At 38.4% G+C, this 23,289-nt stretch overlaps 1 protein-coding gene across 1 annotated transcript; it reads right to left on the reverse strand.

Annotated features, from left to right (window-relative positions):
* Positions 1–8,671: 8,671 nt before the first annotated feature.
* On the reverse strand, positions 8,672–22,288 carry MMP13 (matrix metallopeptidase 13). Its single transcript, XM_003415606.4, has 10 exons — positions 22,018–22,288; positions 21,689–21,930; positions 20,369–20,517; positions 20,089–20,214; positions 17,745–17,906; positions 16,020–16,137; positions 14,953–15,086; positions 13,811–13,970; positions 11,957–12,060; positions 8,672–11,082 (listed from the first exon to the last, which is right to left on the reverse strand). The coding sequence occupies exons 1-10, from the start codon at positions 22,135–22,137 to the stop codon at positions 10,982–10,984; spliced, it is 1,416 nt and encodes a 471-aa protein (XP_003415654.1). The 5' UTR covers positions 22,138–22,288; the 3' UTR covers positions 8,672–10,981.
* Between the last annotated feature and the right edge of the window lie 1,001 nt (positions 22,289–23,289).

Below are 23,289 nucleotides of genomic sequence, written 5' to 3' on the forward strand. Positions count from 1 at the left end.
CTGTATGAATCCTCAGAGTTGATTCAATTACTATTGCAGAAATAAAGTCAATAACATGGCTGGAAAAAAACGATCACTTTGTGCTTCAGCTGACTGGGTCATGTGGGATGGTTGAGTTGTGTAAGTACGAGAAGAAATAGGTTTAAGAAAAGGCTGGATGTTGACAGTTTCCATCCATGTCCATTCTGAAGACCCAGCAAAATTTTAGTCTCAAATGGGCCCTATCTCAGTGCCTTGTTCATCACATCTACCTTGTTCATCCCACCTGGCCTTTACCTTTCCTTTGGAGAAATCCTTGGTGACTGGCTAATCTTTCTTGAAACTTAAAAGCCACTGGGCCTTCCCCTTGGTTTTGTATATATTCAGGAACTACAAAATAAAATTTAAAACTAGCCTAGGTAGGACATCTAGTATATAAAAACCGTTTCTTCCAACAAGTCTTAAAATGTATTCTAAGGACAAATAATAACAAATCCTTGATTAGGCACTATTTCTTATTTTCTAAGCTCCTGTATTCCTCTCCATTAGCATGGATAGTTCAATATTTCACTAGATGGCCTTCAGAGAGGGCCATCCAAAACCATTGCCATCAAGTCAATTCTGACTCATAGCAATCCTATAGGATAGAGTAGAACTGCCCCATAGGGTTTCCAAGGAATGTCTGATGGATTCTAACTGCCAACCTTTTGTTTAGCAGCTGTAGCTCTTAACCACTATGCCACCAGGGTTTCCAGTCAAAGAGAACAGAAGGACATTTTGATTCTACCATCCATGTAGGAAGAACCCCCTGTTTGGCCAGAACCAAAAGGAGACTGTATTTATTAGAAATGGATACAAAGAAATACATGATTGATAGTTCTGTTCTTAATTCAAGAGACCTTCTGCATGGATAAGTCCTGGTGGCACAGTGGTTAAGAGTTTGGCTGCAAACCAAAAAGTTTGTTAGTTCAAATCTACCAGCTGCTCCTTGGAGACCCTATGGGGCAGTTCTATTCTGTCCTATAGGGTCGCTATGAGTTGGAATTGACTTGACGGAAATGGGTTTGGTTTTTGGTGGTTTCCATGTGGGCTTTTCAAAACAGAATTCCATATTCTCAAGAAGCAGAACATACAGGCAAACCATTAAGTCATCTGAGTTAAACTGAAGAGAAGTGGCTCTTATGTTGTCTGAGAAGAGGAAGTGCTTAAGGACTACAGCTGTGAACCTGAAAGAATAACTTCAGCAACTGGTTTTAAGGGTATAATTTGTGTCTCTGATTTAATTAAACCCTTCGTCTCATCATCTCTATCACCCATGACCTTGACCACTATCTTCAGGATTGTTGAAGTGACAGCTATTATTTACCGAGCACATACTACTTGCCAGGGAGTCTGCTCAGGGCCTTACATCCATTATTTCAGTTTAGTGCATGGCTCTAGAACCTGAATGGCTGGGTTCAAATCCCAGTTCTTGTGTGACCTAGGGATTAAATTCAGGCCTTTTGTGACAATTAATGAATTAATACATACGAAGCACTTAAAACAGTGCTGGCACATAGAAAAGCGTAAGTGTTCGCTACTATTTTTATCATCCACATTTTAGAAACGTGGTTTGTAATTGAGACTCTGAGAGGCTACATAATTTCCTTAGTGTTTCCCATGAGTATCCAGGAGCAAAATAAGTCAAATCTTGCTTTGAGGCAGATTTTCACAGTATTTTATAGATGACCACTTGTCTATATTACAATATCCCCTCTGATTCTTCCCGGCAGTAGCCCAGGTTAGCCTCTCCTGTCACCAAGCCAACCCTCCTGAGGGTGGAGACTTCACATTCAGGTGGCTTTGTGTTTTCCTCCAATAGCCCTTCCACATCCTGCATCTTGGGAAAAAACAGGAAAGTTCTGTTAGGAGGCTGGAGTGGTGAAATGGACAAAGGAACCAGGGAGCGAGAGTATTATCAAGGAGTCTAGTTATATTGGGAATAAAGTAAAGATAAAAGGAGGCCAATAGACAGAAGAAAAGTGGAGAAATCTGATAGTATCAGGCTTTAGAAGGTCCCACTTTGATCTCTTTGGACCATACACATCCCCAGAGGCGAGGAGTCAGCAGGGTCCAGGGGAAGTGTCCATCTGGAGCCTGTGCCCCCACTGCCCCCATCCTGGGCTGCCCTTTTCAGTAGTCACTAGCCACAGATGACTAATTGTCACTAGAAATGTGACTAGTCAGAATTGAGATATAGTGTAATTATAAAATGCTGGATTTTTAACACTTTGTAGGAGAAATAGAATGTAAAATATGTAATTAATAATTAAAAACATATTTAAATGATAATATTTTGGAAATATTAAATTAAATAAAATGTATTATTAAGTTAATTTCATCTATTTCTTTCTACTTTTTCTAATGTGGCTACTAGATAATTTTAAATTACATAGATATTTGTGTTTTATTTCCGCTGGGCAGGGCTGCTCTAGACCATGGGTCCCTTGAATTCCGTCATCAGGGCCTGAGTGGGCCTCTTCCTCAGGCCTGTTCTCCCAGGGGTGGACTCCTAGATGATGTGCATACCGTTAGGGGTGGCCAGGGATCCCTGGGTGCAGGGGTGGGGGGGTGGGGATGAGTATGGATCTACCCACAGGCTGAGGTGTCCATACACATGTGTCTGAGGTCCCCCACAAAATAGAACAAAGTCAAGGTTACGAAGAGAACCATCTCGGGAGAAGACCTCACAAATGCTAGGGACAGGTCAGAGCTCTGGGTAAAGGTGGCTTAACCCAAACCACACCCATTGATGTTGAGTCGATTCCGACTCATAGCAACCCTATAGGACAGGGTAGAACAGCCCTCTAGGATTTCCAAGGAGTGCCTGGTAGATTTGAACTGCCAACCTTTTGGTTGGCAGCTGAATTCTTAACCACTACGCCACCAGGGTTTCCATAGGTGATCTAGAGGAAGTCAAAGAACATGTGCAGTTATAGGAGGTGACAATGAGAGAGCTGGAGGAGCAAAGATTGTGGTTAGCTTTTATGCTGACAATGTCCAGAGTGTGGCTGAGGGATGCTCAGGTGATACAGAGATGCAGGTCTCTGAAGTTGACAGGTCTTTTCTTTCTGAAGTAGGAAGTCAATTATTTGGCTAACAATAAGAAGGAGAAAAATACATATGCTTGGCATAGACAGAGAAAGATTTAGAAGAAGTCGTATGTATTTCTTATTTTCAGTATTTATGACTTCATGAAAGGCTGAGGCCACTCCCTGATCAATAAATAGGCTGAGGCAAGGATCAGAGCTGTAGCCCCTGAAGTCTGGCAAAACGAAGCAGTATCTGCTAGGCACAAAGTGTCAGAAAGCAGGGACTCTGGCATAATAGAGCAGGGATCCTGTTTTCCAACCTGTAGCAAAAGTGCAGATTCAGTCTTGGGGAAAGGACAGAAACTGAGTTATCAAAACTGAATACAAAGCCAAAGTTGTCCTGGCAAAGAAGACTTGTTGCCCAGCTCCAGACAGGTGAGCTGGAGTTCCCTCGCTCTCTCCTGAGTAAGGCCAGTCAGGGTCAAGTCACCTCAGGAGGAGACGGCTGCAGAGGCTGAGAACCTGGTGAGACCTGGCAATGATCCAAGACAATATAGACATACATTCTCAGCTTCCCTTGACTCTTGGTCATGCAGTTCAAACTGTGAGTAACATCAGACTAGTGGTATACTTATGGTAGAATTAAATATATTTGGTGAAAAAAAAAAAAGACCAGACTTATGGTCTGACAGAGACTGGAGAAACCCTGAGAGTATGGCCTCCGGACACCCTTTTAACTCAGTACTGAAGTCACTCCTGAAGTTCATCCTTCAGCCAAGTATTAGACAGGTCTATAAAACAAACAATAACGTGTGAGGAAGTGCTTCATAGTTCAATTATGTAAATGAGACTAACTGGACACACCTGCCCGAAAGCAAAGGTGAGAAGGCAGGAAGGGACAGGAAAATTGGACAAATGGAAACAGGCAACCCGGGGTGGAGAAGGGAAGAATGTTGACACATCTCAGGGTTCGCAACCAATGTCACAAAACAATTTGCGTATTGTTTAATGAGAAACTAAATATATATATATTTGGTGATCCCTGATAAATAATGTGTATCTAAGCCTGTAGTTCTGGCCTGAGAAAGGGAGAAGGAGAATTAACAAGCTGAAAAGAAGGAAGTGGAATGATTTTTATGGTTTAGCCTCCAACATTATTTTATGATCTTGGACAGGCCACTTCCTCTCTCTAGGCCTCAGCTTCTTGTTTGTAAAATGAAGGAATTGAATCAGATGATCTAATTGGTTCCTTTCTGCTTCTAATTTTTTTTTTAATTCTAACTAAGCAAATGACATGAAACATTGCCATATTTTTCCTCCTAAAATCTACCGTATTTAAAGACTTCAGGAAGGGTGTTGAACTTAAATGTAAAAATCAAGTAGAAGCAGATTACATATATAGAGCATATAATGCAATTCTAGTAAAACAGCTTTGATATCTTAATTCGTGTTCTGGTTAATCCCACACAATTCCTGGGTGGTTTTGTTGCCCAATTGCTCTATTTCTATTACCACTGCTGCAAAATATACCCAAAACATTTCTCATTACTTCACTTACTCTGTACCCTGGTTCCTTGGCTTTTATTTTATCTCAATATTGTTAAAACCATAAATCAGTTTAGATCTTCCTACAAAATTGGAACTATAACCATTTAGAAAGTATCTTACATATTATGGGGTAAACCAAACCAAAACTAAACCTGTTGCTGTCTAGTCAATTCCGACTCATAGCGACCCTATAGGACAGAGTAGAACTGTCCCATATGGTTTCCAAGGAGCACCTGGTGGATTTGAACAGCCTACCTTTTGGTTAGCAGCATACCTCTTAACCACTGCTCCACGAGGGTTTCCATTATGGGGTAAAGCCTGATAAATAGATTTGGAAAGTAAGTATACCTGGAGACATAGTTAACACCATCTCAGTTGCTCTGCCAGAAACGAACCAGCACAAGCCTTCTCATTTTACAGCCTAAGATTGGAGCCCCTTCCCACTGAAAGAACTCTTTTTATCTTGCGTTGCTTTTGGGAGCAAAGCCATGAGTTACACGGCACTCAGTTAACCAGGGGACAGGTTAGCTAAAGTTTACAACCCAAAAAGGCCATGCCCTCAACCCCAGAAGGTAATACTCCTTTTCAGATTGAATAGGAAGATCACAGGAACAATTTTCCTTTTTTTTTTTTTTATCTTTTAGTGCTCAGTCTACTGTGGGAAAGACAAGGCTGACAAGAAAAGGAAGGTGGCTGGTATATGTAAACACTAAAAAGCAAACAAAACAAAAAACACTTTTTTTTTTCCTTCTTTGTCTTCAGAGATTCATTCCTCTAGTCTCAGTCAGACCATTAAGTCTGGTCTTTTTAAACTAATTTGAGTTCTGCACCACACCTTTCTCCTGCTCAAAAAATACTTTTGATTACTAATCTTAAATCTTTTTGGTGCAGCAGATGGAGACATAGCTAAAGACGTTCGAATGATGTCCTTCAATCCAGCATAAAACTCTGATAATGGGAATAGCAATATCTTCACTTGTAAAGGACTGGAAGATAAAACAGGAGGACTTTGAATAAAGTGAGTCAAATCCCATTGTACAAGCAAGACTAAGAGATTCACAGAAATCACTGGAAACCAATATTTATGATCATTTTTTTTGCTCAGTGGATACATCAAGACAGTATTGAATGATCGATAGCTCAAACTCATGGTGACTCCATGTACATCAGAGTAGGATTGTGCCCCATAGAGTATCCAATGGCTGATTTTTCAGAAGTAGATTCCCAGTCCTTTCTTCCAAGGAGCCTTTCAAAACACCAACCTTTTGGTTAGCAGCCAAGTGTGTTAAACATTTTACCACCCACGTACTCCTCATTCCAGAGGATTCTAGAGGTAGATTATAATAAATCTAGAAGAAAAAAAAATATGTATATATGGAAACCCTGGTGGCACAGTGGATAAGGGCTATGGCTGCTGACTAAAAGCTCGGCAGTTTGAACCCACCAGGCCCTCCTTGGAAACTCTATGGGGCAGTTCTACTCTGTCCTATAGGGTCGCTATGAGTTGGAATTGACTCGATGGTGACAGGTTTGGTTTTGGTTTGTGTTTATATATCCAAACTCAAACCAAACCCATTGCCATAGGGTCAATTCTGACTCGTAGAGACCCTATAGGACTGAGTAGAACTGCCCCATAGGTTTTCCAAGATCGGCTGCTGGATTTGAACTGCTGGCCTTTTGTTCAGCACCTGTGCTCTTAACCGCTCTGCCACCAGGGGCTAAATATATATATGCACATTTAAATAAAACAGCATTTACGTAATGGAATTTGGCCTGTTCAGGCTCACATGTGGAAGAAATATTTCTTTCTTTCAGCATCTAATTTTAGAGTATAATTTTGACCATTTAGGTCAAGTAAAAAAATCACGATAAACCCTTTTAAAAAAGGCCATGTTGTTGATGTAAACATGCCCCATCTTTGATTTTCCAGAGGTCATTACTAGCTGCAGTTCAACCTGAGTCCCTGCGAGCTAAGAGCCCTGACGGCACAGTGGTTGAACACCGAAAGGTTGGCAGCTTGAACCCACCAGCAGCTCTGCGGGAGGAGGATGTGGCGGTCTGCTCCTGTAAGCACTACAGGTTTGGAAACCTTGTGTGGCCGTTCGGAATCAAACTAAGGAGTAAGAAACTTCGAAAATCTTAAATATCCTTTTCCTCTACACTTGACGTTGTCCCCCGGTAATAGCCAGTTACTCATTTTTTATTTGGGAAACGTTTATCACACCCAGTAACTTGGGGTTTTCTTCTCTCTCGCTGCCGTAATAGTGCAGGTTTGGTTTCACTTTGGAGCCCTGAGTTCATTTTCTGTATACATTGTGCACCCTGTGGTTCATGTCAGAGTCTGTCACACAGAGGCTGGCGATGACTCACAAATCCCAGCTCCAAGGAGCATGCCGCAGGTCTTGGGCTTGGCATGACACACCATCCTGACTCTCATCTCCATAAAACCAAAAAAAAAAAAAAAAAAAATACCCGTTGCGGTGCAGTCATTCCAACTCATAGTGACTTTGGCTGCTAACCCGCCCCTCCTTGGAAACCCTATGGGGCAGTTCTACTCTGTCCTACAGGGTTGATATGAGTAGGAATCGGCTCCACAGCAAAGTCTTTTTTTTTTTTTCATCTCCATAAAGGAGGTTTATTATTGAAGAGGTAAGTGACAGGGACATGTATATGACGAAGGGGCCCAGAGCAAGCTCTTCTTGAATTCCTTGGTTGATAAACCTCGATCGAAAGTCAATGTCATAAAGTTTGGAGTTAAACAGTGATTTGACCAAGTTCTTCATCCCTACATTAAAGAACAAAGCCCTAATTTTGTGATGTATTAAAATTATCCGAACATTCCTACATTTTCAAAAGGGTATTGCTGGCGCCACCTAGTGGGACCATTGTAAATCTCACAGCTTCTCGCTGAGTCTCTAAAATCAAGGTATTTTCCATAATCAGACCTGAATGTGGTAGCTAGGTATGCTGGCTATCTTTGTGCGAGGTCTGCTATGTATGTTTTGGTGTTCTTATTCTGACTTGAGGATGTGGAGACCCCCCCCCAAAAAAAAAAAAAAAACCCAGTGCCGTCGAGTCGATTCCGATTCATAGCGACCCTATAGGACAGAGTAGAACTGCCCCCCATAGAGTTTCCAAGGAGCGCCTGGCGGATTCCAGGACACTATTTTTAATGTAATACAAAAGCTCTCTCAGGATAGTTTCAGGGCATAATCTGTTGTTAAACCAGTGTAGGATCTTGTCAATTTCACTTTTTTCAAATACATTTGAACTATTGGTTCACTTTGAGAGATTTTCAAACTTTTCGCCTTCATTATCTGATAGAGAGGCCATTACAAGCTCCAGGGCAATCTGAGTGCACTGCATTTGCTCAGTACATTAACTGAACATAGTATTAACCAGTTGTCTTTGAGTCGATTCCTGCTCATGGAGGTCCCGGGTGTGTCAGAGAGCTGTGCTCCAGTGCTACTGAGCAAGTGTTCACTACTTCTTTAACGAAGTATTTAACTCACTGAATTTTAATTGTCCTACGGTTTTTTCTCCATAGGAGGATATAAGGTCTTTGGGGACAGGGTCAAATTTTTCCAGTTCATCTCTTCATCTTACTGCGTGATATTTAACAGGTGCTTACCAAATGTTTAGGAATGGGCAGCACCTAAGAAAACAGGATGAACATAACATCTTGTGCTCAAAGAACACTGAGGCTCCTAGACAGATGATGTTTGCATTCCTCATTAGGGTTCCCTGCCTCCTCTGTATTTCCCCAACTTCATCAGAGCTGCCAATCCTCTCCTTTTATATATCAGGAAACTAAGGCCCAAAGATTAAATGACCTGCCCCAGGTTACATGGCACAGTTAATGTCAGATCAAAGATTAGAACTCAAGCTTCCTGACTTCAGATCTATTGCTCTTTCCTCTTCATTATCAAAGATTTTGAAGAATATTTGGGCTTAATTAGAGAGGTGGACCCTGGAAGAAGGGGTTCATCAGCACAAGGCTGGTCAAACTCTGTCAGAACTTTCATTAGCATAACCTAGTGTAATGAATAAGGAAGACTGAAGAATTAATGCATTTGAATTACGGTGTAGGCAAAGAATTTTGAATATACTATTGACTGCCAGAAGAGTAAACAAGTCTGTCTTGGAAGAAGTGCAGCTAAAATGCTCCTTAGAAGCAAGGATGGTAAGGCTTAGTCTCACTTACTTTGGACATGTTATCAGAAGAGACCAGTCCCTAGAGAAGGATATCATGCTTGGTAAAGTAGAGGGAGGGTCAGCAAAAAAGAGGAAGATCTTCAATGAGATGAATTGACATGGTGGCTGCAACAGTGGGCTTAAACATAATGATTGTGAGGATGGTTCAGGACTAGGCAGCATTTTGTTCTGTTGTACATAGTGTTGCCATGAGTCTGAATGCACTTTATTGCATTTAACAACAACAACAACAACAACAATGAATTTAAATTTTTTTTATTTGGTCTTCTTAAAAAAGAAAAACAGTGAGTGAGCTACATTCATCAAGGAATATTGGCAAGAAATGGAAATAACTTAAACGGACCCTCTTTATGTAAGGAAAGATTAAAATTACACCTAAAGACAAAATATGTTGTTGGTAGTTACCGTCAAATTGGCCCGAGACTCATGGGGACTCCATGAACAACAGGGTTGGACTGTTGTGATCTGTAAGGTTTTCACTGGCTGATTTTCTAGTCTTTCTTAGTCTGGAAGCTTCCCTGAATCCTTTTCCACATCCCAGCCACACTTAAGCCTCCCCTGGCAGATGGGTGGGGGCTGTGCTCAAGGTGCCTTAGCTAGGACTTAAGTCCAGATGTCCCACAAGAAAGGTGAAAATTCCACCATTGAACCACCACTGCCTCCAGGACGAAATATACCTTGTAACAATGCCTGTCAAAAATATCATTTTATTATAAACAGTATGAACACTTCTTAATATATTTTGAAAAATGATAAACTTCCTTTTTCTTTGCATGAGTTTTCATGAACAAGATCTTTCAGCTCAATGGTCCTTCTCTTGATGGCCATTCATATATCCAATAAGTATTCACTGATCTCCCTGCCAAGTGCTAGGCACTGTAAAAGTGTTGGCAAAACTCTCAAGGGAATCGCAATCTAGCAGACCATTCTCCTTAATTATGAAAGTCCCCGTCTTAATATACTTCCAATTTATGAGATATATTTTATTCTCTAGTATACAAGTCTTCCAAAAATAACCTATATATCCAAGAAACATGGGACAATTAAAATAATTATCTACATAAAATAGGGTTAAAATAATTCTTTTAACCTTAAATAACGAAATGATTTACAAAAAAGTGATACATGGCCTTTGATTATTTTCATAGCAATTTTAATTCTTTACTTTCTGACAGTTGAAAGAACTAAAATACTTTAACAAAAATAAAAATCTTCTCTCTTTATTTTCTATAAGTATGCAAAGAGATATTTATCTTATTTGAGTATAGCCTTTGAGTCACTGTCAAAAGTGAAAATTAAACAGAATCCAAAGGTCAAGTCTACCCTCCTCATCATTAGTCAGGGCCTTCTAACCTTAGTGACTTTGACATTTCTTTTATTGTCCGTGTGGAGAAGGGCATGAACCCCCAAATCTTCTTGCTATGAAAATCAAATGATTTATTTCTCTGGAAAGTTGTGTACTACCACTTTAATCCACTGCCATTGAGTCGACTCTGACCATAGTGACCCTATAGGACAGAGTAGAGCTGCCCCATAGAGTTTCTAAGACATACATCTTTATGGAAGCAGACTGCCACATTTGCCCCCCATGGAGTGGCTGGTGGGTTTGAACCGCTGACCTTTCAGTTAGTAGCCGAGCACTTTAACCACTATGCACCAGGGCTGCTTCGCCACCAAGGAAAGTTGTCAACGATATACTTATTACAGGCATTTGCCCTTGTATGTTTTTTTATATATGGTTACCATATGTTTGTTTAAAAATCCATTTTTATACTATTTTATATTTTTTAGTAAAGATTTGTTAATTACATAAACTTGATTTACTTTTATACCTTTGTGAAGTTTCTTTATAATTATATTTGTCAGTATCCTAACTCTTTTTGCTAGACCATGCATCTCATTTTGGGCGTGGGAAATATTGCCAACTGTTACAACCCAAGAATCAGGTGATCTTCAGAGATACTAAATTTCATTACGTTAAAATTCCACAATGTGGTTCCAGCCACACACAGCCATATAGATACTACATATTCAAAGATAATTTATGGAAGCTTGTTCACAGAACTAAGCTTTCCCCTGACATCTGCCTGTGTCCCCCACCCCCAATACCTCTGTAAGTATTTTTCCAAATGTTCTCGAGGATTTAAATAACAATTTTTAAAAGACATTTAACACCACAATAAAGAATTTGTTGGCATGACGCGAACAACGCGGTTACTCCAGATACTGTATTCGAATTGTATGTGTCCATTGAAAAAATAGATGTAACCTAGGAGAAAAAGGCCACAGAGAAATCATTAGAGTTTGAAGTTAATAAATTTACTCCAGCTAACATTAAAGGTCCAATCCGTTAGATCCCACTTTTTTTTTTTTTTTTAACTTTTTAACCTTTGTCTTTATAAGCTTCTTGATGCTTCAACATACCCTTAGTTAAAAAAAAAAAGGTATAAAAATTCCCAGGTTCCCTAAATTTTCACTTAGAACCAATTGTTGTCTTACCATGTGTTCCAGTTCTGAAGCTTGAATTACTAATGTCAGTGTATTTTGTTGTAGGTTAGGGAAAATTTCTCTTTCCATAATTAAAGCAGAAAATCATTATATAATTATTAGTTGTGTGTCTTTATATATAAATCAGTCCTCACTCCCTCCCAAATTGAATTTTGTCAATACTCTTTGCATCTTAGTATCTTTAAGTATAATTTAAGGTAGTGCTTATGTGTTTTTTTTTATGTTTTAGCATTCTTTCGTTGATACAATAAGCAATCATTAAGTCAAATTCTCATTTATTCTAAGCTTATTATTTTTTGTTTGCTCTTCGTGTAAGTATGCATGCAAGAATTATTCATTCTTTGACTGGCATACAGTTATTAGCACATCTAAGCTCTATATGGAGCCCTGGTGGTAAAGTGGTTAATAGTCCTACTAACCAAAAGGTTGGCAGTTCAAATCTACCAGCTGCTCCTAGGAAACCATATGGGGCAGTTCTACTCTGTCCCATAGGATTGCTATGAGTCGGAATCAACTTGACGGCAAGAAGTTTTGTTTGGTTTTTGGAAGCTCTGTATAGAAATCCTTTAGAAGGGAAAGTGTTTTGAGGGGCCACAGAAGCCCCCCATTAGGGTTGATGCAATGAAACTAGTTACCATTTTTCTCGTAGACAGCATCTACTTTATCACCAATTCCTGGGAACTCTTCTTCTATTAGTCTCGGGTAGTGTTTATCCATAATATGGTTAGTATCATCATATCTATACAATAAGAAAGAGAAATTCTTAAGTATGTTAGATTACTTATAAATTTGCTTAGAAATGATATAGTGAATATAATGGCACCTTTCAAAATTGACCAGAATTTTAAGAATTTAAGTCCATTTTTAAAAAGTATGATAATTTTTTAAAATTCTGAATTATAATACTGAGTGTATCATGGACCTTTGGTGAGTATTTGTGGACTTGCCCAAAGGCCATCTTTGTAAAGTTTGTTAAAAGCTCATCTCCCATTTCAAAAATTAGGTATCTATTATAGGGTTGCTATGAGTTGGAATTGGCTCCACAGCAAAAGGTTTGGTTTGGTTATTATAAATAATGTCATTGTAAAAGTGTTTTTAGAGTGAAATAAATATGTATTTATTCACTGAACCATTATCTGTTGCTCACCCTACTATGTGCAATGCAACTTGCTAACTTCAGGAATGGATACAAAAGTATATAAGGTTTAATTTCTGTACTTAAAAGTTATAGAGGGTTTGGTGGCGCTAAAGGTTCATATTCTATACTCTTCCTCCCCTTGTTGCATCCACACACTGGCCTACCAAAACATTCTGAAATAACTTAAAGTACAGTTTCCCATATTGTACTCCTGTTTCTGATGAGAGTATTTTACATTTTTGAGGTATGTTCATGTACACACATAACTGCAACACCAGGCAATAGAAACTAAGCATCATGAAAGAGTAAATGTGAAATGTTATTTGAGTACAGAGGAAGGGGAAGTAACCTCTGGTTGAGGTGATTAGAAAAAAGCTTTGCAGATAAAATGGTATTTCAAATGGGGTTTAAGCAACAGGTAGAATTTCATGAGGGACTTTCCAAGTAAAGAAAATTGTGTAGGAAAGGTTTAGGGGAGTAAAAGCACAAAGTATGTGAGGTATGGTAAGAAATCTGTCTTAACCGGACCATAGATAGAGTGTACGGACTGAAAGCATAGTCTGGCAGTAATGTTTGCAGTCATGAATGTCATTATTACAGATAAAGATGTCAAAAGGTAAATACGATATTCGGCTCTATGTGTGTATACAGCTGTGTGTGTATGTGTGTATACAGCTGTGTGTGTAAAGCTTTCATTTTAGATATTTCAATTGCTGGGTACCTTTGAGATATTCCCATATTCAAATATAGCCATGCACCTGGGCTCCTAAATGTTACTAATGTCAGTGTTGCCTTAATCTTTACATTTGTCGTTTCGGATGTTCCAGCTCCACTTGCCCTTTAGAATGAAGCTGACTTCACAAACTACTGGCCCAGCAGCTTCCTAGCCAACTTCCCCCAGTGGATCACCCAGCTCTGCAGAAATGGAGGTCTCCTATCAATCAATCATTTCCTGTAGTTATTTTGGAATTCTCTCTGGCCAGAGAAGATGGAGTCACATGTGAATTAAGAGAAGGTGACGAGAAAGAAAATCCAGGAGAAAGATTAGAAGGAATAAAGGTGCCAAAGTAAAAGATGGTTTTGTCATGGGGGAGGCACAACTAATGACTAAGGAAGAAAAGAGTAGCTCAGAAGAGGTATTATATATATGTATGTGTTTTATGAGGGCTTAAGACTTTGAAATACCTGTCTACGGTGCTGTCTGCAGTAGATGACATGCAGCAGAAATGAATGACTGATTCAACATTATAAATAATGCGTAAGATAATTTACTGTAATGAGAGAAGTTAAAGACTAACTTTTAACTTTGCCTCTATAACACAGTGTGAGTCAGTAAATATGGCTGCCATACCTCCAGACTTGGTTTCCTGAGAAGAAGAGAGTCTTGCCCGTATTCTCAAAGTGAACAGCTGCACTTATCATTTTTACCTCTTTCGGAAATCCTAGCTCAGATATTTTTTTTGGATAACCTTCCAGAATATCATAACCATTAAGAGCCCAAAATTTTCTTCCTGAAATAAGTGAAAGAATAACTTTATCTTCCAGGGAAATCTAATAGAATTCATATATGTAGGTATTCAACCAAGAAAGACTCATATGTTTAGAAATAAAATATTCAGTATTTGTGATCACTATATTTATGAAACATAAAAAATATGAGCACTCTCCAGAGTTTAAATCTCTTAAAAATCCTAATTTCTTAATTATGAGTATAGCTATCCAAATATCCTAATGAATTTGGCAATTTATTATCTCTGAGTACTCAGTTTGGAGCTTGGTGAAAATATATATTAAAATTTCTGCATGAATAAACAGCACAGTAGGAACAGTAAATTAGATAGAAAACTAAAATTTTACACCAGCCAGAAATTTGTTCTTTCTTTCTCTAAAAGTAACTTCATTATAGCATTAATTATCATAGTCAAACAATAGAAACAAGTTAACATCAGTAAAATGTTACCCAGTCATTATAAATTAAGATGGAGTAGCACTTTGAAAAACTTTCCATGATTTTGTGTCAAGGAAACAAGTAGAGTATAAAAATGTATCTGCACTATATATATAAATACATAAAAAAAAAAAACTATGTTTTACATATGGCAAAGGACAGATTAGAAAAGAGAGTGAGAAAATGAATAAAATTGATTTTTTAGATGGATAGAATTATAGGTAATAGTTTTTTCAATATTTCAAGATGTGCATTGTTATAATGTTTTTACAGTAAATAATTTTTAAGAGGAATTAGGAAAAATACTGATATGATTGATATGAAACAGAAAGCATATATGATAAGTAATAGTGTAGAACTTTTAACAAGTCAGATTTGGGGACATTTGGTAGAACAGCATCAGGTGATTTCTGGTTTCCCTTCGTTATTCTTGATTCCTAATTTTGGAATATTTTCAGTAATGGTCATTTACTGAGTCTCTGGTAGCATCGAGTTGTCCACTGTGAACCTGGAGGTGTGGGAAGCCTCATCTGTGGAAGGCTTACCTCTAAACATGAAGATAAGGTCACGTGAAGGATGCTCGTAGGCAGCATCAATACGGTTGGGAACTTCCGGCCAAAATGATTTCGTTAAGAACAGCTCTGCCTCAACCTGCTGAGGATGCAGGCGCCAGAAGAATCTAACACAAAAGTAGAATTCAAAGTTTATAGAGAGTAAAAATACGTATTTTGAAGTAGGATATTTCCGTCCCTCTAGCAGTCTATCTTCACATCATTGCAGATAGTTAAAAACAGCCATTTCCTATCACCTGTGAAGGGGGACAAATCCATTCCCTATTAAGTGCCAGTTACAAATTGTTGCTGTCCTAATTCTATTGTTGGTGTTGTTAGGTGCCCTTGAGTCATTTTCGACTCACAGTTACCCCATACGGCAGAATAGAACTGCCCCACAGGGTTTCCAGGGCTGTAAATTTTTACAAAAGCATTCTCCTACATCTTTCTCCCACAGAGCAGCTGGTGGGTTTGAACCGCCAACCTTTGGCTAGAAGCCCAGCACTTTAACCACTGCACCCCGAGGGCTCCTCTATCACAGATTTAAATTAGGTAGCAATTAATTGATGAATGAATAAGCATATTAGAAATAAAATATTTCATTTTTCAGCACCTATAGCTCCAGGTTTACAAAAGCATTCTCCTCCCAAATTCTAACATAGGTTTCAGAACCAAAATTTTTCCGAAAAAAGAAAAAATTTTTTTTTCTTAAAAGGAACTAAGGTGGGCATTGTAACAGTTTACAATACGGTGATTACTTTCAATATTTATCTTTCTCTTACATAATTTGCATTTCTAGATTGACTTGGTTGTCTTTGTAACAAGATTTACAGCCAAAGATGTGAAAAGAATGTACACAATGCCAAGATTATCCATTGAAATGTAAAATGCTCATTCATCACTTATTTCATCTGAAATAATGTGAATTAACTGCCCAAAGGTCTATTATTTTTACTGTCAACTTCATCTTTAGCAGTTTGACCAGATGTTTTGGCAATTTGCAGGCATGACTTCACAAATGTTTGTCACATGCAGGTTTTATGGGAGAATCCCAAGTGTACCTGTCTTTAAAGACCATTGTTTCTCCTCGGAGACTGGTAATAGCATCAAGGGATAAGGAAGGATCGCATTTGTCTGGAGTTTTGGGATGTTTAGGGTTGGGGTCTTCATCTCCTGGACCTGAAGGGGTGAATGAATAAAAGAAGTTACAGATGATGACTTTATTGATGACGCTGGTCTCAGCACAACAGGCTGATTCTGCTAATAGAAAGTAGGAGAAGGTTCTCTGCAGGGAGGCAGCAAGTCCTGCGGCTCCTACATAACAGTACCCTGCACTCCTACTTCCTTCATCAGGGGTTACCAAGGTCTTACAGGTGTGGCTGTCCTTTCTCCTTTCATTCTTCAGGACCCCTTGAGATTCATTTTAACCACAAATTTAGATTTTGGACTTTGATGATAAAACAGGAAAAAAAAACAAAGGACATTGAAAAAAAATTTCCTCATGCTTTGCAGAACTTATCGGTAGGCTGTTCATGAAACATATTCTCCTTTAAGCCATTTCTGAAGGCTCGTCATCCTATAGGAGCCCTCGCCTCTGCCCCTCCTCTTGCCTATTTTACCAGCTGTCAACCAGTTTGCCACAATGCAGCTGGATCTCGGTCACAAGCCAGGTCTTCAGCAACTCTGATATGACTTGCCACATGTTTGTAACTTTTCCACCAGCTTACGTGAGTGAAGATGGGGTGCAGTGCACAATAATAATTCTATATTACGTTTTCTCTGTCTAGTTCATGTTAGTTCTATCATCAGCTCCTTGGTCACAATATTATAGAGATAATAAGAACTGTAAAATAAATTCCTTTTGCCATTAGCAAGTTTATATCACCACTTACGCTAGCTGCTGTAACGATCGTTGGGATGGCATGAGTGTATTTCTGAGCTACGTGCTCCAGCAGTGTTTACATCAGTGAACTGTGCACTGTAGCTTTAACTCTATTCATGGCAGATGCTCTTCTTTGTTTGGGTTGAGGTTAAATTATTTTGTAAATATTATTGAAAATTTGGAAGAAAAAATGGACAGACGTTCTTATAATGGTCACTGTAGAGGTTGATTATAAACTACCGCAGGCCACTTGAGCAGTTTCTGCTGTGTCAAATTGGGAGTGCTCGAAAGAATACTAGGAATTTATAAAAGCCAGCTAAGATCTCACTTTCACCATTGGTTGTGTGATAAACCAAAAAAAAAAAACAGTTGCCATCAAATCAATTCCACCTCATGTCATCCATGTCCATATACTTCCGAGTAGAACTGCACTCCATAGGGTTTTCATGGCTGTGACCTTTCAGAAACAGATTACCAGGGCTTCTTCTGAGGTACCTCTGGGATGGTTTTGAACTATCAACCTTTAGGTTAGTAGCCCACCACTTAACTGAACCACCCAGGGACTCTTGTAGTGTAAGTAGAGGAACACTGTTCAAACTCTTTGAGGCTGTTTCCTCATTGGTTAAATGGAATATAAAACATTTTCTTTTTTTACATATTATAATTGAGGGTAACAAATGTACCTTGCAATATGTAAAATACAAATATAAGCAGTTGTATTCTGCAAAAACCTTGAAGAATGAAATATTTTCTACTTGAATAGTTTGACTTGGAAAGAAAAAATGAGTACGCTTACCTAGGTTTTAGTAAGAAAACCAGGATAGCATTGACAGTGATAAATTCACCAGTAATTTAGAAAATAGACATATGTGTCTATGCTGCTTCTAAACAGATAAATAGTTACCATAGAGAGCCTGGATCCCTTGAACATCATCATCAGGAAGTACAAAGTGGCCTTTGCCAGTGTAGGTGTAGATGGGAAACATGAGTGCTCCTGGGTCCTTGGAGTGGTCAAGACCCAAGGAGTGGCCAAACTCATGGGCAGCAACAAGGAACAAGTTGTAGCCTATAAAACAACAAAGAAGCAATGAGAAAAGAGTGTACTTCAACAATCAGTTAATGGAAAGAAATATCATCTTTCTCATCCATTTGGCATGTCACTATTTCTCTTTCTTGGCTCTCTTACTCATATTTTAAAATTAATATTTAGTTGCTTGAAGGGAGATTCAAAGTGTTGATTTAAATCCTTATAAATAATTTAGTGTTCTCTTTAGTTGTACCTGCCTACCAAATTGAATGTCAACGGATAGTTCTCAAACAACTAGGGATTTACTGTGAAAACACTAGTAACTCTAATTTGCTCTTTACTGTGAAGACACTAGTAATTCTGATTTGCTCTTTGCCTTCTCAAGGTCAGGTGAGAAAAACTGACAGTGATCACCTTAACTGAGAAGTGGAGAAAATCATATAGGGTAGTACATGGCCTGGGTGCTGCCTAGTACATCATCCAAACAGGAGACAGCATCCAAAGGGATGATGACCAACTATGGAGGATGCACTAAATAGGGCCACTTGGTAACAAATTCCATCCAGGTGATTCTTTTGATGATATCTCTAGTCTAGAGTCTAGAAAAAAATGAAACTCTGGACACGATTGGCCAACTTTACTCTGGAAGACCACTCTTCCACTGTATTTACATTGCTTCCTCTAGTCAGGTGTTCTGCCAATTTTTGAGTCTTCTACTACTGGCATTTAAGTTGGAGAGAAAGATAATAAAAGATTAAAAAAAAAAAAAGATGGTAGAGTTTGTTATTAAAGCAATAGAACACCCCAAAGCTGGAGTCAGTGGTTTCAATCTAACCTCAAAGAACCTTTGCCATCATAGTCTATGCATTAAGAAAATGTACAGTAAAACCTGCAAAAGCCAGAACCTATGTAAGGCAGCAACCTATCAGAGAAGGTAAACACAAATATTTTCCACTAAAACAAGAGATAGAAAAGTGGTAAGACTGCACACTGTCAAAGGCAGAAAACAAGGCAGTCCCATCAAGTTCTAGCTTTCACAGGTGTCACTATATAATCAACCTAGAAAGTTGTGCAGACGATAAGGGCAATCAAAGTTCACATAGTTCGAGTGATAATCCTTCATTTAAATGCCTAGCAATGGACAGTATTCTTGGCCTTCAGCTGAAAAATTAATCCAGATTTGTTTGTGTATGTTTAATAAATATTTCGAACCCAGAATTTATGCAGGAATCTAAAACTGAGGCTTACTATCACTCTGTCTTAACAATGTTAGTTGTTGTCTATCTTTTCTTCCTAAAACTATTCTCACCTGTGAAATATTCAGAACATAAACATGTAAACCTCTCAACTTTGTCTGCAAAGACAGAGTCAACTCAAGAGTTGAGACATGGAACATTCAAGGCCAATTTCACTCTTTGGAAAAATAATTATTTTTATTTAAATGAATTATAACAATCATCAGTCCATAGTGACTACCTCTGATTGTTAAAACTAAGGGTCAATATAACTCCAAAGGTAAGCTCTAGTTGGAACAATCTATTTGGCTTTTTTTGTAAATTGACATTCCCAATTCTTTGAGCCTTCAATATTCAGCTACTAGATGAATTCATATTCAACACTCAGTTTTATTTTGTTTGTGTAAACATAAGGCTATATTTGGTGTGTCTTATGTTGTTTGCAGTAAGAAACTACCCTGATTTGTCAAACGGTTATTTATGAAATAAATGATACAGACAAGTCTGAAACAAGTAACTCGTATACCTGGGCTCAAAGATTTGGCTAAAATTGTGCCATTCATTTTTCTACCAATGAAAAAACTATTTCAATTCTCTAACTCATCTATGACCAACAGGTCCATCCTTCATAATTTTTAGATAGAGATTTGTAATAAACTGTACTTCTGAAACATGCCAAAAAGTAATCCACAGTAACAGCACTTTGGTTGACCAACAAGACATTTTGACCCTATTTCAAGGTTAGTATCTCTCAAGCTACCATGAAAAATTATGTAGATTTTTGCTCATTTTCATGTTTCACATTGGTTTATACAAATATCACTTGTACAGACACTATACTCCTAAGTTTTAAAGAGAAAATTTTTAGTTTTTTAGAAAATGTAATCAAGTACTAAATATAATTTTCTTCCTAATTTCCTACCAGAGGGTTCACTATCCAATATAATCTAATAACCCATGAATTATAGCTTTATAAGAAGCATTACCTTTGGAACTACTTGTCCAGGTTTCGTCATCATCAAAATGGGCATCTCCTCCAAAATTTGGCCCAGGAGGAAAAGCATGAGCCAGCAGACCAGAGGGGCCATCAAATGGATAGAAGTCACCATGCTCTACACACAAAAGCAAAAGTTAGGAATCTGATTATACTTAGTAGTGCTCGGTGAGGTTTGTTGAATACTGAAAAAGTAATGAATAATTGAAAGATGGAATAAAAGAATGAAACCAATTCAGGATGAAAACATAAAAATGGTTCTGCTTTATTACCTTTAATTCCAAAAGAGATCATGATATCAGCAGTGCCATTGTGAAGTCTGGTAAAGTTCAGAGGTGTCACATCAGACCAAACTTTGAAGGCTTTTCTGAAAGCCTTTTCAACTTCAGAATGAGTCAGATCCGGGGTATAATTCACAATCCTATTCAACAGAGAAAGTTTCAATTATATTTTGGAGGGTGAAAGCAATTTTCAATATATTGTCTTAGAGTCATGCTTTTCAACTCAAAATACAGTGGTGTCTTAAAAGTTCTGCTAGAGGACCATTGTTTCAAATAATTTATTAATTATTTCAAAAAGACTCATTGCTATTGAGTTGATTCTGACTCCTAGTGATCCTACAGGACACAGCAGAACTGCCCCATAGGATTTACCAAGGAAGAGCTGGTGAGTTTGAACCACCACTCTTTTGGTAAGCAGCCAAGCTCTTAACCACTGTGCCAAGTTGCCACTGAGCTGATTCTGATCTATGGCAACTCCATGAGTGTCAGAGTAGAACTCCATAGGATTTTCAACGGCTAATTTTTTTGAAGTAGATAGCCAGGCCTTTCTTCTGAGGAGCCTCTGGGTGGATTCAAACCTTTGGTCTTTTGGTAAGCAGTTGACCTAACCGTTTGCACCACTGAGGGCTCCTATTATATCATATATCTGATCATTTGGCATCTTAAATTTTAAATATCCAAATGTTTAATAAAACTTATTTTGTACCCTAAAATTTTGAAATTACATTATATAGCCAAATAAGTGGATTATATCTGTAAAGTTCCTAGAGCAAGAGAAAAAATTAAATTCTTCATCTTTAGCATTGTTATAATAAATACACTTGATGTACTTCGTTTGTAAATTTTCTTGAGGCTACTTTTACTTCTATTTTGATTTCATTCCTAAAAGAAATATTTTGAGATTTCCACTGAAAAATAGTGCTGGGCTAACTTAACAATGATAGATGTTATGAGTCATTCTCATCAACAGTATTAGAGTTACTCCTGGGCTTAACTTCCAGTTAAATATTTAAGACCTACCTAACGTTATGGGACTATAAGTGTACTAACCATCGTGAATGTTGTTGTTGTTGTGTGCCACCGAGTCAATTCCGACTCATAGCGTCCCTATAGGACAGAGCAGAACAGCCCTATAGGGTTTCCAAGGAGTGGCTGGTGGGTTCGAACTGCAGACCTTTTTGTTAGCAGCAGTAGCACTTACCCACTATGTTATCCGGGCTCCAACTATCATGAATAGCTTATGGTAAAAATGAACATTTAACACTATTTAAAAAAAAAACCAACACATTTTAAAGAGAGTCTATGATTTACCTGTAGGTTAAATCCATGTTAGACCATTTGAGGGTTCGAGGGAAAACATTGTATTGACCCACATCAGGGACTCCACATCTTGGCTTTTTCATGATATTTAAGGTGTTATCGTCAAGTTTGCCGGTCACTTCTAAGCCGAAAAAAGACTGCATTTCTCGGAGCCTATCAACCACGGAGCTTACTGCATTCTTCTTCAGGATTCCAGCAGGATTCTGAGGATTGTAGTATGATTTCAGGTAGTGCTAGGAAAGAAACCCAAAGAGCTTGTTTTAAAAGAGAAGGGCATTTATGAAATGTACCATACCATCGAGACTGGAAAGGTACCCTACCTCGGCAAACTGGAAGTCTTCCTCAGACAAATCATCACTATCGTCATCATCAGGAAGGGGCAGGGACCAACAATGGGTCCAGCTCAAGAGGAAAAAGGCTGCCAGGACACCGGGATGCATCTCGAATGGATATGCCTGGAGGCTGCTGCCTTCTCACGGACAAGCACCTTTACTTTTATAGGCCTACGATGGTGAGTCATCACTTACCGACAAGTTTCAACCTCCTAGTCAGATGAAGGTAAACATGCTTACTTGGTGACTTTTTTTTTTTTTCCTCCCATGAAGTGTGGTTTGTGGTAGCATTTGAAGGAAATACAAAATGAGGGCATCTCCAGTTTCATCAGGGTCTCAAAACCCATCTGGCAAAATAAACGGCCTCAGCATATTTATGGATAGTGTGGGAAGAAGCAGAGAGTAAAACTTTTTTCACTTGGCAAAAATGTTTTTCTTCCCTGTAGGGAAGCAGCTACTTTTATTTTTTAAGAAAATAAGAGTATCAATATGGTACGCTTGCTCCCAGAAAGCGAAACCTCATCTTGCTAAAAACTCCCAGGATGTTTTGAACTGCACTGTCTCTGAAGCAACCACAGAGGGAAATGTTGCCCGCCTGAGGGCCGTGGAACTGGACTAGAACCAAGCGTGGCTGGTCTGTGGCACTGTAGCACATCCATAGCATTGACTCCTGCGGTTGGAATTTAAAAGCACTGGCTTGACCTACAAACCAATATTAAGTTCTGCACAAATTCTCTACAGGTCCAGGCAAAGGCAGAAGAAATCTGTAGAAATACAACTATAATGGCTAACACATATGGATGGATTATGATATGCTGGGTTTTAAAAGTGTTATTTGTTATAACACCCTTAGGAAGTAGGTACTATTTAAGACTTATTTTCCATTTTACACATGAATAATCTGAGGCACAGAGAAATCAATAGCTTGCTTAAGGCCATAGAGTTAATAAATGGCAGAATAAGGATTCGAACCCAGGCCAGTTTACTCAAGACTCCATGTTCTTAACCACCATCTAATGTGGCATCTATCCCCATGCCATTCTCAGATATTTTCTCAAAAACGGAACTGCTTGGTTCCGACACCTTTGAAAGTGCCCAGAAAACTAGAGCTGGAGGTAAACACATGGCCAGTTTCAAGTTTTTCAACTTTTACTTTCCAGTTTGAACAATAGAGGTCCTCTTGGTCCAAGAATTTAGGAAAATACTCCAAGCAGTTTCTATTCCTTTCAGAACTTCACACTTTTATTATTATAAATCAGA

The sequence above is a fragment of the Loxodonta africana genome, chromosome 7, assembly GCF_030014295.1.
Source record: "Loxodonta africana isolate mLoxAfr1 chromosome 7, mLoxAfr1.hap2, whole genome shotgun sequence".
In the NCBI taxonomy this organism is placed as follows: Eukaryota; Metazoa; Chordata; class Mammalia; order Proboscidea; family Elephantidae; genus Loxodonta; species Loxodonta africana.